This window comes from Mobula hypostoma, chromosome 28, assembly GCF_963921235.1.
Source record: "Mobula hypostoma chromosome 28, sMobHyp1.1, whole genome shotgun sequence".
NCBI classification, from domain to species: domain Eukaryota; kingdom Metazoa; phylum Chordata; class Chondrichthyes; order Myliobatiformes; family Myliobatidae; genus Mobula; species Mobula hypostoma.
In genome coordinates this window covers 32,001,811-32,017,191 of record NC_086124.1, presented here as the reverse complement: position 1 = coordinate 32,017,191, position 15,381 = coordinate 32,001,811, and the positions used below count along the sequence as shown (strand labels likewise).

The 15,381-nt window shown below is 60.6% G+C and overlaps 1 protein-coding gene across 1 annotated transcript in view; it reads left to right on the top strand.

Moving 5' to 3' along the window:
- Positions 1-15,381, top strand: part of plxna3 (plexin A3) — a 196,060-nt gene that overhangs the window by 152,327 nt on the left and 28,352 nt on the right. Inside the window, exons 11-17 of the mRNA XM_063035027.1 lie at positions 1,893-1,986; positions 3,094-3,284; positions 4,197-4,348; positions 5,611-5,731; positions 6,535-6,671; positions 11,590-11,760; positions 11,951-12,044. Of these exons, the coding sequence (XP_062891097.1) occupies positions 1,893-1,986; positions 3,094-3,284; positions 4,197-4,348; positions 5,611-5,731; positions 6,535-6,671; positions 11,590-11,760; positions 11,951-12,044 (960 nt within the window). The remainder of the gene's footprint in view (positions 1-1,892; positions 1,987-3,093; positions 3,285-4,196; positions 4,349-5,610; positions 5,732-6,534; positions 6,672-11,589; positions 11,761-11,950; positions 12,045-15,381) is intronic.

Genomic DNA, 15,381 nt, shown 5'->3' with positions numbered 1-15,381 from the left:
TCTGTCATCTGTACAGGGTCCATGGAGTAATGTCACTTCTATAATCCGTCTCCTGAGTATATAAATGTGCAAAGAATTCATTTAACATGGCCCCATCTGTTTTGGCTCCACACATGGATCACCATTCTGGTCTTCCTGAGGACCGGTTTTGTCCCTTGCAATCCTTTTGCTCTTAACACATCTGTAGAATCCTTTAAGGTTCCCCTTCACCTTGAGTGCCAGAGCAACGTCATGCCCCATTTCCGGCCTCCTGATTAAAGTCCGTTGCTGCCCTCTGAGGCATCGCCTTTCGAAGATGTCTTCCACAGCGACAAGACTGGTGCCCAAGATGGAACTGGCTGAGTTTGTGACTCCTGGCAGCTTTTTCTGAATCCTGTGCAGTGGCCCCTCCAAACCAGGGGCTGATGTAACCAGTTAGGACGCTCTCCATGGTACATTTGTGGAGATTTGGGACTGTCTTTGTGACATACCAAATCTCCTCAGACTCCTGATGAAATGTAGCCACTGTTGTGCCTTCTTTATAATTGCATCAATGTGTTGGGCCCAGGACAGATCTTCTGATATGGTGACCCCCCAGGAATTTAAAACTGCTCATCCATTTCCACTGCTGGTCCCTCGACCTCCCCTCAGTGAGGACGGGTCTGTGTTCCCTTGAAGTTCACTATCAACTGAGTACGAGGTTGTTGGTGTGTCCACTCAACCTGCTGACCTATCTCACTCCTGGACACCTCAACACCGTCTCAACAGGCGAACTCACCAGTGTAGTTATGGGTGAAGTTTGAGTTGTGTGGCCTCAGTTTGATGGAGGAGACGGTTGTGTGAAGGCTGGACTCTGAGCCACCACAGAGCAGCTGCACTGCTCCCTCCCGTGCACTGCTGGCGACAGAGCCAGGCAGGAACCTCCCGGGCCTGGAGAGGGTCCGGCCTTCCGCAGAACCCTCTCAATGCACTGTGAGAGGTGAATCCCCTCAATTCCAGGACCCAAGCACAGCAAACCCCTGATCAGCAGCACGTCATTCACTTGGCCTCCTCTCACCCACCTCCTGCTCCTAACACCTTCAGGCACCTCCCTCGCTTCCTCGCCCTTGTCTTCCATCCTTCCTGTATCCCCTCTCCCCCTCTTCCCCTTCTCTCTGTATATCCCCCACACCCCTCCCCCTCTCCCCCACCCTCCTCCCCCTCTGACCCACACCCCTCCTCCCCTCGCCCTCTCCCCCTTTTCCCCTCCCCCTCCCCACTCCCCCTACCCTCTCCCTCCCCCCCTCCCTCCTCTCCCTCTCCCCCTCTCCCTCTCCCTTCCTCCCCTTCCCCCTTCTCCCCCACCCTCCTTCCCCTCTGACCCACACCCCTCCTCCCCTCTCCCCTCCCCTCTCCCTCTCCCCCCTTCCCCCTCCCCCTCCCCACTCCCCCTCCCCCTCTCCCCCTCTCCCCCCTCCCCCTCCCCCCGTCTCCCCTCTCCCCTCTCCCCTCCCCCTCTCCCCCTCTCCCTCTCCCCCTCCCCCTCTCCCTCTCCCCTCCCCCTCTCCCCTCCCCCTTCCCCCTCTCCCTCTCCCCCTCTCCCCTCCCCCTCTCTCCCCTCTCCCCCTCTCCCCCCTCCCCCTCCCTCTCTCCCCTCCCCCTCTCCCCCTCTCCCTCTCCCCCTCCCCCTCTCCCCTCCCCCTCTCCCCTCCCCCTTCCCCCTCTCCCTCTCCCCCTCTCCCCTCCCCCTCTCTCCCCTCTCCCCCTCTCCCCCCTCCCCCTCCCTCTCTCCCCTCTCCCTCTCCCCCCTTCCCTCTCCCCTCTCTCTCTCCCTCCCTCCCCACACTCTCTCTCTTTTTCCACTGACCCCCACTCCCCCTCCTCCATTTTCCGGACCTGGGCCCTCCCCTGCTCACCTCTTTGTTTCCCTGCAGTACACCTACGAGGGGGCCGTTGGAGAGCTGCTGGTGGATTTCTCTGTGGTTTGGGATGGAGAATTCGTCATTGACAAACCCCGAGGTGTCAAAGGTACAAACTCAGTCGGCTGCCCCCTCCCCGTTACACCACCCCTCCCTGACGCTGACAGACAGCCACCACCAGTACTTGTGCAGCAAGGTGACCCCCCCATCCCCCCGTCCCGAGGTTCAACACAGGACACCGCAAGGTCAGGGTCAAGGTCAGGGTCAAGGTCAGGGTCATGGGCAGTGCAGACCTCAGCCATATCCCACCCCCTCCCCAGGAGACGCTGGGATCCGTGACTGAGTCAGCCTCTGGTAGGTGATCAACGTGGTGGGGCCATGAGGCACGGGGTGTAGGGAGGGAGGGCTCACAGACGGGGAGGGGTATATGGGAGGGAGGGGGTGACTGAGACAGGGAAGAGTGTAGGGGTGAGAGGGGGGTCACAGGGACGGGGTGGGATGTAGGGGAGGGAGGGGTCACATAGACAGGGAGTGGTGTGGGGGAGGGAGTCACAGTGAGGGGTGCAGGGGTGGGAGAGGGTTGCATACAGGGAGGAGTGTAAGGGAGGGAGGGGGGTCACAGAAATGGGATGGGTGCAGAGGAGGGAGAGGGTCACAGGACGGGAGGGGTGTAGGGGAGAAAGGTCAGGGAGACGGGGAGAGATGTAGGGGAGGGAGGGGGTCATGGAGGGGGTGTGGGGGAGGGGTGGTCACAGACAGAGAGGGATGTAGAGGTAGGAGAGAGTCACAGAGACGGGGAGGAGGGTAGGGGATGGAGGGTGTCTCAGAGAGGGGGAGTGGTATAGGGAGGGAGGAATGTAGGGGACAGAGGGGGTTCCAGAGACAGGGAGGGGTGTAGGGGAGGGAGGGGGTTGTAGAGTTGGGGAGGGGTGTAGAGACAGGAGGGGTATAGAAAAGGGAGGGTTTGCAAAGACAGGGAGGGGAGTATTAATGTTGTCATTATCATTGTTCATTGTTATTCGGTGAAGTGGGTACGGGCTGACAGTAACATTTCACCTGATGGAGCCCCCCACCCCAAGGCCATCTGAAAAGCCTGCCTCCCTCAATGATGACCCCACACCCTACCCGTCTGCTGACCCCTGCAGGGCGAAGCCCCCCGTCTCTGCCCTTCCTGATAACCAGCCAACCCCTGACTCTGCCCCGTCTCCCCCCGCAGCCCTGCTGTACAACTGCTCCGTGCAGAGGGAAAGCTGTGGCCTGTGCCTGAAAGCAGAGACCACCTTCGCCTGCGGTTGGTGCGTCCCAGAGCGAAAATGCCGTCTGCGTCAGCACTGTCCCCCGCCTGACTTCAACTGGATGTCCCCAGGGGCCACCAACGTCCGCTGCACCCAACCCCGCGTCACCAAGGTAAGGCACAGCACGATCCCACACATAGCCGAATGCCCAGGAGTGTGTGATGGGACGGTGTGGAGGGAGCTTCACTCTGTGTCTGACCCTGGGAGTGTGTGAGGGGACGGTGAGGAGGGAGATTCACTCTGTGTCTGACCCCGGGAGTGTGTGATGGGACGGTGTGGAGGGAGATTCACTCTGTGTCTGACCCCGGGAGTGTGTGATGGGACGGTGTGGAGGGAGATTCACTCTGTGTCTGACCCCGGGAGTGTGTGATGGGACGGTGTGGAGGGAGTTTCATTCTGTGTCTGACCCTGGGAGTGTGTGATGGGACGGTGCGGAGGGAGATTCACTCTGTGTCTGATCCCGGGAGTGTGTGATGGGACGGTGTGGAGGGAGATTCACTCTGTGTCTGACCCCGGGAGTGTGTGATGGGACGGTGTGGAGGGAGATTCACTCTGTGTCTGACCCCGGGAGTGTGTGATGGGACGGTGTGGAGGGAGCTTCATTCTGTGTCTGACCCCGGGAGTGTGTGATGGGACGGTGTGGAGGGAGTTTCATTCTGTGTCTGACCCTGGGAGTGTGTGATGGGACGGTGCGGAGGGAGATTCACTCTGTGTCTGATCCCGGGAGTGTGTGATGGGACGGTGTGGAGGGAGATTCACTCTGTGTCTGACCCCGGGAGTGTGTGATGGGACGGTGTGGAGGGAGCTTCATACTATGTCTGACCCCGGGGGTGTGTGATGGGACGGTGTGGAGGGAGTTTCACTCCGTGTCTGATCCCGGGAGTGTGTGATTCGATGGTATGGAGGGAGCTTCACTCTGTGTCTGACCCCGGGAGTGTGTGATGGGACGGTGTGGAGAGAGCCCATGCCAGCCCTGGGCTGTGTGAGTGCGACACTGGGTCTGAGGGAACGTCCTGTGTTCCAGTTCCACCCTGCGACTGGCCCGAAGGAAGGAGGAACCCGGGTGACGATTCACGGGGAGAATTTGGGCCTCCATTTCCGGGAGATTGCCTACGGCGTGCGTATTGCGGGAGTGAAGTGTTTCCCGGTCTCCGGCCTGTACATCGTGGCCGAGCGGTGAGTGCGGACGACTAGCGACTCGGCGGGTGGGGCGTGGGGCTGAGCATGGAGGGGTGGGTGAGTCACTGGGTGGGTGTCTGGCAGAGCTTGAGAGGTGACCCCCCCCACCATTCCACCCTCCCACCCACCCACACACACAGACAGACCTCCAACAACACTCAGGATGGGCTGCAGCCTCCAGGCATTGGGCTTCAGTGCCTGAATTTGCAACTGTTTTTGGGCTCTGAGCATCTGTATTGACCACTGGACTAGCCGATGACTGGACCCTGAACTCCAGGTTCAGACTCCGGACGCACAAACTCACCAGCCCCTGTCATCTGATCCCGACCCACTGACTGGGAGCAGCCTGATATCCATGAATATCCTTTGCCGCCTGTCCACAATGCTGGCACGCAAACTCGGAACAGAGGCTTAACCACTAACTCCTCACATCCCTGTCCCGAACCCTAATACAACTTCTAACTCGCCCACATCCCTGTCCCTAGACCCTAATCTGACCCCTAACTCCCCTTGTCCCTGTCCCTAAACCCTAATCTGACCTGTAACTCCCCACATCCCTGTCCCTAAACCCTAATCTGACCTGTAACTCCCCACATCCCTGTCCCTAAACCCTAATCTGACCTGTAACTCCCCACATCCCTGTCCCTAAACCCTAATCTGAACTCTAACTCCCCTTGTCCCTGTCCCTAAACCCTAATCTGAACTCTAACTCCTCATGTCCCTGTCCTAAACCCTAATCTGACCTGTAACTCCCCCACGTTCTTGTCTCTAAACACTAACCTCTAACACCCTTCTCTGTCCCCAAAACTATCCTACAGATTTAAAACAAACCATCACGTACCGTAATGGCGTTACATTGCGATGGGTGCCACGCTAGTGTAGCAGAGAGCTTGGAGCGTCAGAGTGAGAGTTCAGGCCTGCATCCTTTGTCCATTCCTTCCCGGAGTGTGAGGGTCCTCCCTGGGCACTCTGGTTTCTGCAACGGGCAAGACGAACTGTTTCGTAGGTTAATTGGTCACTGTAAATTGTCCTGTGTTTGGCCGAAGGTTAATTCGGCGAGTTGCAGAGCATGGCAGCCTGTTGGGTGGGAGAGCTTGTTCTGCATGGTATCTCTAAGTAGATAAAATAAATAAATATTTCTAAATCCACCCCTGAGCTCAGTGAATGCTGGAGCTCAATGCCATCTTGGGGAAAAAAAGGTGATCGCATGTTTGGGGTAATACCTGGGGTGACGTGGTCACAGTGTCTCTCTCCCTCAGCATCGTCTGTGAGATGGAGGATGCCTTCTCTGTGCAGCCTGGAGCTGGGCCTGTGGAACTGTGCGTGGGCGACTGTAGTCCCAACTACCGGACCCGATCACAGGAGCTGTACACGTTCGTGGTGAGTGCAGTGGGGAGCCAGAACACGGGGTACCGTACCCCGGTGTTACACAGCGACAGACCCGTCCCCACCGGTACCGTACCCTGGTGTTACACAGTGACAGACCCGTCCCCACCGGTACCGTACCCCGGTGTTATACAGTGACAGACCCGTCCCCACCGGTACTGTACCCCGGTGTTATACAGTGACAGACCCGTCCCCACCGGTACCGTACCCCGGTGTTACACAGTGACAGACCCCTCCCCACCGGTACCGTACCCTGGTGTTATACAGTGACAGACCCGTCCCCACCGGTACCGTACCCCGGTGTTATACAGTGACAGACCCGTCCCCACCGGTACCGTACCCCGGTGTTACATAGTGACAGACCTGTCCCCACCGGTACCGTACCCCGGTGTTATACAGTGACAGACCCGTCCCCACCGGTACCGTACCCCGGTGTTACACAGTAACAGACCTGTCCCCACCGGTACCGCACCCCGGTGTTACACAGTGACAGACCCGTCCCCACCGGTACCGTACCCGGGTGTTACACAGTGACAGACCCGTCCCCACCGGTACCGTACCCCGGTGTTACATAGTGACAGACCCATCCCCACCGGTACCGTACCCCGGTGTTATACAGTGACAGACCCGTCCCCACCGGTACCGTACCCCGGTGTTACATAGTGACAGACCCGTCCCCACCGGTACCGTACCCCGGTGTTACATAGTGACAGACCCATCCCCACCGGTACCGTACCCCGGTGTTATACAGTGACAGATGTGGTCCTGATGTTCCCTAATTTTGTCCCCTCCTACAGGCCCCCACTTTCAGTAAAATTCACCCAGAGAAGGGTCCATCTTCAGGCGGCACGCATCTGACCATATTCGGAGAGTTCCTGGACGCTGGGAGCTCAGTGAAAGTGTTGGTGGGTGGTGCTGAGTGTCTCTTTCAGTGGTGAGTTTCAGTTGTTCACACCCCGTCTGCTGTCCTGACAGTCCACGCATGTGTGATCCTCCCAACTCTCCCCTGTCCCATCTCTCCGACCAATCCGCCTCTGTATCCCCCCCCACTCTGTTCCCCCCTCCCAGTTTGTTGGCAATGCCAGTCCCTCTCCCCCTCTGTATCTATCCCCTCCCTCCCTCTCCCCTCTGTATCCATCCCCTCCCTCCCTCTCCCCCTCTGTATCCATCCCCTCCCTCTCCCCCTCTGTATCCATCCCCTCCCTCTCCCCTCTGTATCCATCCCCTCCCTCCCTCTCCCCTCTGTATCCATCCCCTCCCTCTCCCCCTCTGTATCCATCCCCTCCCTCTCCCCTCTGTATCCATCCCCTCCCTCCCTCTCCCCTCTGTATCCATCCCCTCCCTCTCCCCCTCTGTATCCATCCCCTCCCTCTCCCCCTCTGTATCTATCCCCTCCCTCTCCCCTCTGTATCCATCCCCTCCCTCCCTCTCCCCTCTGTATCCATCCCCTCCCTCTCCCCCTCTGTATCCATCCGCTCCCTCTCCCCTCTGTATCCATCCCCTCCCTCCCTCTCCCCTCTGTATCCATCCCCTCCCTCTCCCCCTCTGTATCCATCCCCTCCCTCCCTCTCCCCTCTGTAGAGGGAGGGAGGGGATGGATACAGAGGGGGAGGGGATAGATACAGAGGGGAGAGGGAGGGAGGGGATGGATACAGAGGGGGAGGAGATAGATACAGAGGGGAGAGGGACGGAGGGGATGGATACAGAGGGGGAGGGGATAGATACAGAGGGGAGAGGGAGGGAGGGGATGGATACAGAGGGGGAGAGGGAGGGGATGGATACGGAGGGGGAGAGGGAGGGAGGGGATGGATCCCCCTCCCTCTCTGTATCCATCCCCTCCCTCCCTCTCCCCTCTGTATCCATCCCCTCCCTCTCCCCTCTGTATCTATCCCCTCCCTCTCCCTCTCAGTATACCCATCCCCTCCCTGTCCCCCTCTGTATCCATCCTCTCCCTCTCTGCTCTGTATCCATCCCCTCCCTCTCCCCTCTGTATCTATCCCCTCCCTCCCTCCTCCCCCTCTTTATCTATCCCTCCTTCTCTCCCTCTATATCTATCCCCTCCCTTCCTCTCTCTCCCTCTCTGTAACTATCCACTCCCTCCCTCTCCCCTCTGTTTCTATCCTTTCCTGCCCACCCTCCCGTGTCTCCTTCCCTTCCGCCATTCCAATTTCCCTCCCCTCCCACTCTCCACCACATGCCCATCCACATCTCCCGCCTCTCCCCTTCCCAGTGTCTCCCTCATCCTTCTCCCCCTAACTCATCCCTATTTATTCGATCCCCACTGCCCTCCCAGGGAACATTCCCCAAATCCCAGAATCTCCATCCCTACTCAAGAGCAAGTTCAAGCTCAACTTCCCGGTGGCCCAACATTCCCATTCCCATTCCAACATGATGGTCCATGGCCTCCTCTTGTGCCACGATGGGGTCACCCTCAGGGTGGAGGAGCCACACCTTGTATTCTGTCTGGGTTGCCTCCAACCTGATAGCATGAATATCAATTTCTCCTTTCAGTATAAACTTTTCTTTCCCCCTTCCCTCCTCTTCTAACCCCCACTCTGGAATTTTACCTCTTCTCACCTGTCCGTCACTTCCCCCTGGTGCCCCTCCTCCTTCCCCTGTGGACCACTCTCCTCTCCTATCAGATTCATTCCTCTCCAGCCCTTCCTGGCTTCATCCATCATCTCCTTGCTGTCCTCCTTCCCTTCTGCCCAATCTTCTCCATCCTCATGAGGGATCTCAGCCCGAAATGTCAGCTGTCCATGGATGCTGCCTGGCCTGCTGAGTTCTTTCTGCATTTTACATGGGTTTAAGCTGAACTTTATTGTCATCTGACTGTACATGTATACAACCAAACAAAACAATGTTCCTCTGGACCACGGTACATATCTGACATACACAAAATATTACCACAAATGAGATAAAGTACAATTGGAAATGCATGTGAGGTGCACAGTGCAGGTGAACAGTAAACAGCTGGCTGTCCCAGGGACGAGACCTCGGTGGTGGCCGGGTATTCATTAGTCTCACAGCCCGAGGGAAGAAGCTGTTACCCAGTCTGACAGTCCTAGTCCTGATGCTCCTGTACCTCCTCCCAGACGGGAGTGGGTCAGAGAGATTGTGGTAGGGATCCTCAAGAGTGTTTCTGGTCCCTGGTCTGCAACGGTCCCGGTAAGTGTCACAGGTCGTGGGGAGGGAGACCCCCAGTGAGCCTCTCGGTGGTCTTTGCTGTCCTCTGTAGGGTCTGGTGGTCTGATGTCTTGCAGCTTCCAAACCGCTCAGTGATGCAGCCAGACAGGACACCCCGGACAGTGCTGCTGGGGAAAGCTGTTAGAACGGGCGCCGGGAGCCTAGCAGGCCTCAGAGGGAGTAGACGCTGCGGTGACCGGTGAGGAGGTGTCGTGGGCCCAGGTTCGATCGTCCGTTCTGTGCACAGCAAGGAGCTTCGTGCTGTTCACTCTCTCCACGGCAGAGCCATTGACGTCCAGTGGAGAGTGGCCAACCTGTGCCTTCCTGAAGTCCACAGTCACCTCTTCTGTCGTGTCCATGTTGAGACTGGGGCTGTCGATCTCACACCGTCTGCCTCTCCTCTGTCTGCTGACTCCTCATTGTGGCCGACGAGGCCAGTCGCCGCAGCGTCATCGGCGAACGATGATGCGGTTTGAGCTGGATGTGACAGTGGGGTCGTGAGTCAGCAGTGTGAACAGCAGACGGAGGAACACACAGCTCCGGGGGTCGCCAGTACTGGGCATGATGGAGCCTCAGGTGTTGCTGGCAACTCAGACAGACTGGGGTTGTTCCGCCGAGACATCCAAGGTTCAGTTACAGAGAGGGGCGTTGAGTCCCCACGAGGACAACTCACCCAGCAGCCCCCGAGGGATCCACCAGTCCTGGCAGTGTAAACCCCTGAAGGTCTCGACTCGCTCTCCCTCGCCCTCCTCACTGCGAGGGGCCCCACCTTGCCCGGTGGGAAACCATACTGCCTTGAATTGAGACGGGTCCCTCATCGCTGGGCTAGGGGTCTTTCTCCCCTGGGAAACCGAGCTCCCTCGAACCGGGAGGGCTCCTCGTTCACTGGGGTTGCTCCTCGTTGATAGGAGAGCTCTCTCCTCCCTGGGGAACTGTGCACCCCTGTCGCTGAGAGGACTTCCTTGTCTCTGGGAGGGTCCTTCGTGGCTGAGACAGCTTCCTTACCACTGGGAGGTGCCCCTCGTCAATGGGAGAGCTCCTTTCTCCCCGGGAGCCGTGCCCCCTCATTGTTTAAGAGCTCCCTCGGTCTCTCCAGTCCTGGTGCGAACTCCTGGCACTGAGAGGGGGAGGGGGTGTGGTAGGTGAGTAAGAGGGTGGGGCGGGGAATACGGGAATATTTGGGCTGTTGGTTCCCCTGGAGACACGAGAGATACAGGCCTGGATCACACAGAACCTGGCCCAATGTCCACAGGTTCACGGACGGGACGGGTTCACAGGGACTGGGGCAGGTGGGACTGGCCGGTTGCATCGAGAGTTTGGGCCGACTGGCCTGTCTCCCCGGGGTGTTACTCTCAGTGACCCAGTAATTCAGCGGGACAACTGATACCCCTCGCTCCAGGATAGATACTCGGTGTGTTGTGTGTTCCCACGTACCTGTGAGTATCTCCCTCCCTCCCTCCCCCTCCTGTAGAACGTGTACTCAGTGAGATGTGTTTACCCACGTGCCTGTGAATCACTCCCTCTCCCCATACCCTCCCTCCCTCCCTCCGTCTCATTCTCTCTCTCCCTCTCTCCCTCCTGTGGAACGTGTACTCGGTGAGATGTGTTTACCCACATGCCTGTGAATCACTCCCTCTCCCCATACCCTCCCTCCCTCCCTCCGTCTCATTCTCTCTCTCCCTCTCTCCCTCCTGTCGAACGTGTACTCGGTGAGATGTGTTTACCCACGTGCCTGTGAATCACTCCCTCTGCCTCTCCCCATACCCTCCCTCCCTCCCTCCCTCTGTCCTTCTCTCTCTCTCCGTCTCATTCTCTCTCTCCCTCCCTCCCTCCCTCCTGTAGAACGTGTACTCAGTGAGATGTGTTTGCCACGTGCCTGTGAATCACTCCCTCTGCCTCTCCCCATACCTTCCCTTCCTCTGTCCTTCTCTCTCTCTCCGTCTCATTCTCTCTCTCCCTCTCTCCCTCCTGTGCAACGTGTACTCGGTGAGATGTGTTTGCCACGTGCCTGTGAACCTGCTGCCAGACGCTCACTGTGCCTTTCCTCACCTTCTCCCCGTCCCGGAACGTGTGCCATGCCTTTACCCCTGCTGTCAACCTCAGCCCCTGGTGCTCTGGAATCTGATACAAGATAAAGATTTTAAAGTTGAGAAAATCCGTGTGTTTTAACGACGACAAAAATGCCCAAGATTGTAGAGATGACATTTGTCACATGTACATCGAAACAGACAGGGGCAAACATCGTTTGTGTCAACTGTCGACACAGTCCGAGGATGTGCAGGGGGGTGGCCCACAAGTGTCACCACGTTCCCAGTGCTAACACAGAGCGCCCACAGCTCACTGGCACAGTGCACCCACAGCTCACTGGCACAGTGCGCCCACAGCTCACTGGCACAGTGCGCCCACAGCTCACGAACCCTGACCCTGACATCTCTGGACTGTGGGGAAAAATCAGAGCACCCCAGGGAAACCCATTCTATCACGGGAGAACGTACAGACTCTTTACGGATAACGGTGGGAATCGAATGCTGATTGTCGATCGCTGGCGTGTTGAAACGTTACATAACCGGTGTGTTACCATGCGCCTGTCCGTGAGGGTGGGCCGTTCTGGCGTCAGGGAGGGGGCCATGGGCAGTGATCCTGATGCGTGTCTCCCACCCCGGCAGGAGGAATGCGGGGCAGATCACCTGCCTGACCTCCGCCTCGCCCACGGGCCCCGGATCGGCTGTCATCACCGTCGCCATCGACCGTGCGGAGGTGTCCAACGTGGCCCAGACCTTTGCCTACGTCGAGGACCCCACCGTGTCCGCCGTCCAGCCCGAGTGGACCATTGCCAAGTGAGTGGGGGGACAGGGGGGAGAGAGTGATGCAGTCAGCTATGCACTGAGGTGGCGGGAGCTGGAGAGCGGTGGGTGGAAGGCTTTATCTCCCCAGGGAGGGGCTGGAGTTGGTGGTGGGGCAGTCCCACCCAGCCAGCATCGCACTGTGTTCTGCTCTCGGACTGACCCTCTCCCCCTTCCCCAACAGCGGCAACACCACGTTGACCGTCAGAGGCACCGGATTCCTCAGCATCCTGCAGCCCCGCGTCCGCGCCCGCTTCCAGGGAGCCGAGAGCAGTAACGTGAGTGAGCCCTGAAACCCACCTTCTCCCCACCCACACGCACCCCACCCATCACCCCCCACACCCACACCCTTCCCACCCAACACCCCCCCACACCCACACCCTCCCCACCCACTCACTCACCCGCCAGACCCACACCCTCCCCAGCCATCACCCCCACACACACACCTTCCACACGCTCCCCACCCATCACCCCCCACACCCACACCCTCCACACCCAACACCCCCCCCACACCCACACCTTCCCCACCCACTCACTCACCTGCCAGACCCACACCCTCCCCAGCCATCACCCCATCACCCACACCCTCCACACCTTCCCCACCCATCACCCCCCACATCCACCCTCCCCACCCAACACCCCCCCACACCCACACCCTCCCCACCCACTCACTCACACCCTCCCCACCCATCACCCCCCCCACACCCACACCCTCCCCACCCACTCAATCACACCCTCCCTACCCATCACCCCCCACACCCTCCACACCCTCCCCACCCATCACCCCCCACACCCACACCCTCCCCACCCACTCACTCACCCGCCAGACCCACACCCTCCCCAGCCATCACCCCCAGCACCCACCCTCCCTACCCATCACCCCCCACACACACACACCCTCCACACGCTCCCCACCCATCACCCCCCCACCCCCATCACCCTCCCCACCCAACACCTCCCCCACACCCACACCCTCCCCACGCACTCACTCACCTGCCAGACCCACACCCTCCCCAGCCATCACCCCCAGCACTCACCCTCCCCACCCATCACCCCCCACATCCACCCTCCCCACCCAACACCCCCCCACACCCATCACCCCCCACACACCCACACCCTCCACACCCTCCCCACCCATCACCCCCCCACACCCACACCCTCGCCACCCTCCCCACCCATCACCCCCACACCCACACCCTCCCCACCCTCCCCATCCATCACCCCCCCACACCCACACCCTCCACACCCTCCCTCCCCATCACCCCCCACACACCCACACCCTCCCCACCCTCCCCACCCATCACCCCCCACACCCTCCCCACCCATCACGCCCCACACACTCACACCCTCCCGACCCTCCCCACCCATCATCCCCTACACCCACACCCTCCCCACCCATCACCCCCAACACCCACCCTCCCCACCCTCCCCACTCATCACCCCCACACCCACACCCTCCACACCCTCCCCACCCATCAACCCCCACACCCACACCCTCCACACCCTCCCCACCCATCAACCCCCACACCCACACCCTCCCTCCCCATCACCCCCCACACACCCACACCCTCCCCACCCATCATCCCCCACACCCTCCCCACCCTCCCCACCCATCACCCCCCACACCCTCCCCACCCTCCCCACCCATCACCCCCCACACCCACACCCTCCCCACCCTCCCCACTCATCACCCCCACACCCACACCCTCCACACCCTCCCCACCCATCAACCCCCACACCCACACCCTCCACACCCTCCCCACCCATCAACCCCCACACCCACACCCTCCCTCCCCATCACCCCCCACACACCCACACCCTCCCCACCCATCATCCCCCACACCCTCCCCACCCTCCCCACCCATCACCCCCCACACCCTCCCCACCCTCCCCACCCATCACCCCCCACACCCACACCCTCCACACCCTCCCCACCCATCACCCCCCACACCCACACCCTCCCTCCCCATCACCCCCCACACACCCACACCGCACCCTCCCCACCCTCCCCACCCATCACACCCCCACACCCACACCCACACCCCCACCCATCACCCCCCCACACCCACACCCTCACCACCCATCAGCCCCTCCCACACCCACACCCATCACACCCCACTCACTCACACCCTCCCCACCCATCACCCCCCCACACTCACACCCTCCCCGCCTATCACCCCCTCCACACCCACAAACACACCCATCACCCCCCACACCCACACCCTCCCCACCCATCACCCCCCACTCACTCACACCCTACCCACCCATCACCCCCCACACACCCACACCCATCACCCCCACTCACTCACACCCTCCCCATCACCCCCCACACCTCCCACACCCACACCCTCCCCACCCATCACCCCCCACACCCACACCCTCCCCACCCATCAACCCCCACACTCACACCCTCCCCACCCATCACCCCCCACACCCACACCCATCACCCCCCACACTCACACCCATCACCCCCCACACCCTCCCCACCCATCACCCCCCACTCACTCACACCCTCCCCACCCATTACCCCACACACCCACACCCTCCCCACCCATCACCCCCCCCACACCCACACCCTCCCCATCCATAAACCCCACACAATCACCCCCCACTCACTCACACCCTCCCCACCCATTACCCCACACACCCACACCCTCCCCACCCATCACCCCCCACACTCACACACTCCCTGCCCATCACCCCCCACACCCACACCCACCTCACCCATCACCCCCCCACACCCACACCTTCCCCACCCATCGACCCCACACTCTCACCCTCCCCACCCATCAGCCCCCCAAACTCACACCCTCCCCACCCATCAACCCCCACACCCACACCCTCCCCACCCATCACCCCCCACACCCACACCCTCCCCACCCATCACCCCCCACAGACCCACACCCTACCCACCCATCACCCACACACCCTCCCCACCCATCACCCCACACCCTCTCCACCCATCACCCCCACACACTCGCACCCTCCCCACCCATCACCCCCCACACCCACACACTCACAGCCTCCCCACCCATCACCTGCCACACCCTCCCTGCCCATCACCCCCCACACACCCACACCCTCCCCACCCATCACCCCCCACCCTCCCCACCCATCACCCACACCCTCTCCGCCCATCACCCCGACACACTCACAGCCTCCCCACCCATCACCGCCACACACCCACACCCTCCCCACCCATCACCCCCACACCCTCTCCACCCATCACCCCCACACCCTCTCCACCCATCACCCCCACACACCCACACCCTCTCCACCCATCACCCCACACCCTCTCCACCCATCACCCCGACACACTCACATCCTCCCCACCCATCACCCCCACACACTCACACCCTCCCACCCACACCCCACACACCCTCCCCACCCATCACCCCCCACACCCTCCCCACCCATCACCCCCCACACCCATCCCACACATCACCCCCCACTCACACCCACCCCACCCCCCACACCCACCCCACACATCACCTCCCACTCACACCCACCCCACCCCCCACACCCACCCCACACATCACCTCCCACTCACACCCACCCCACCCCCCACACCCACCCCACACATCACCTCCCACTCACACCCACCCCACCCCCCAC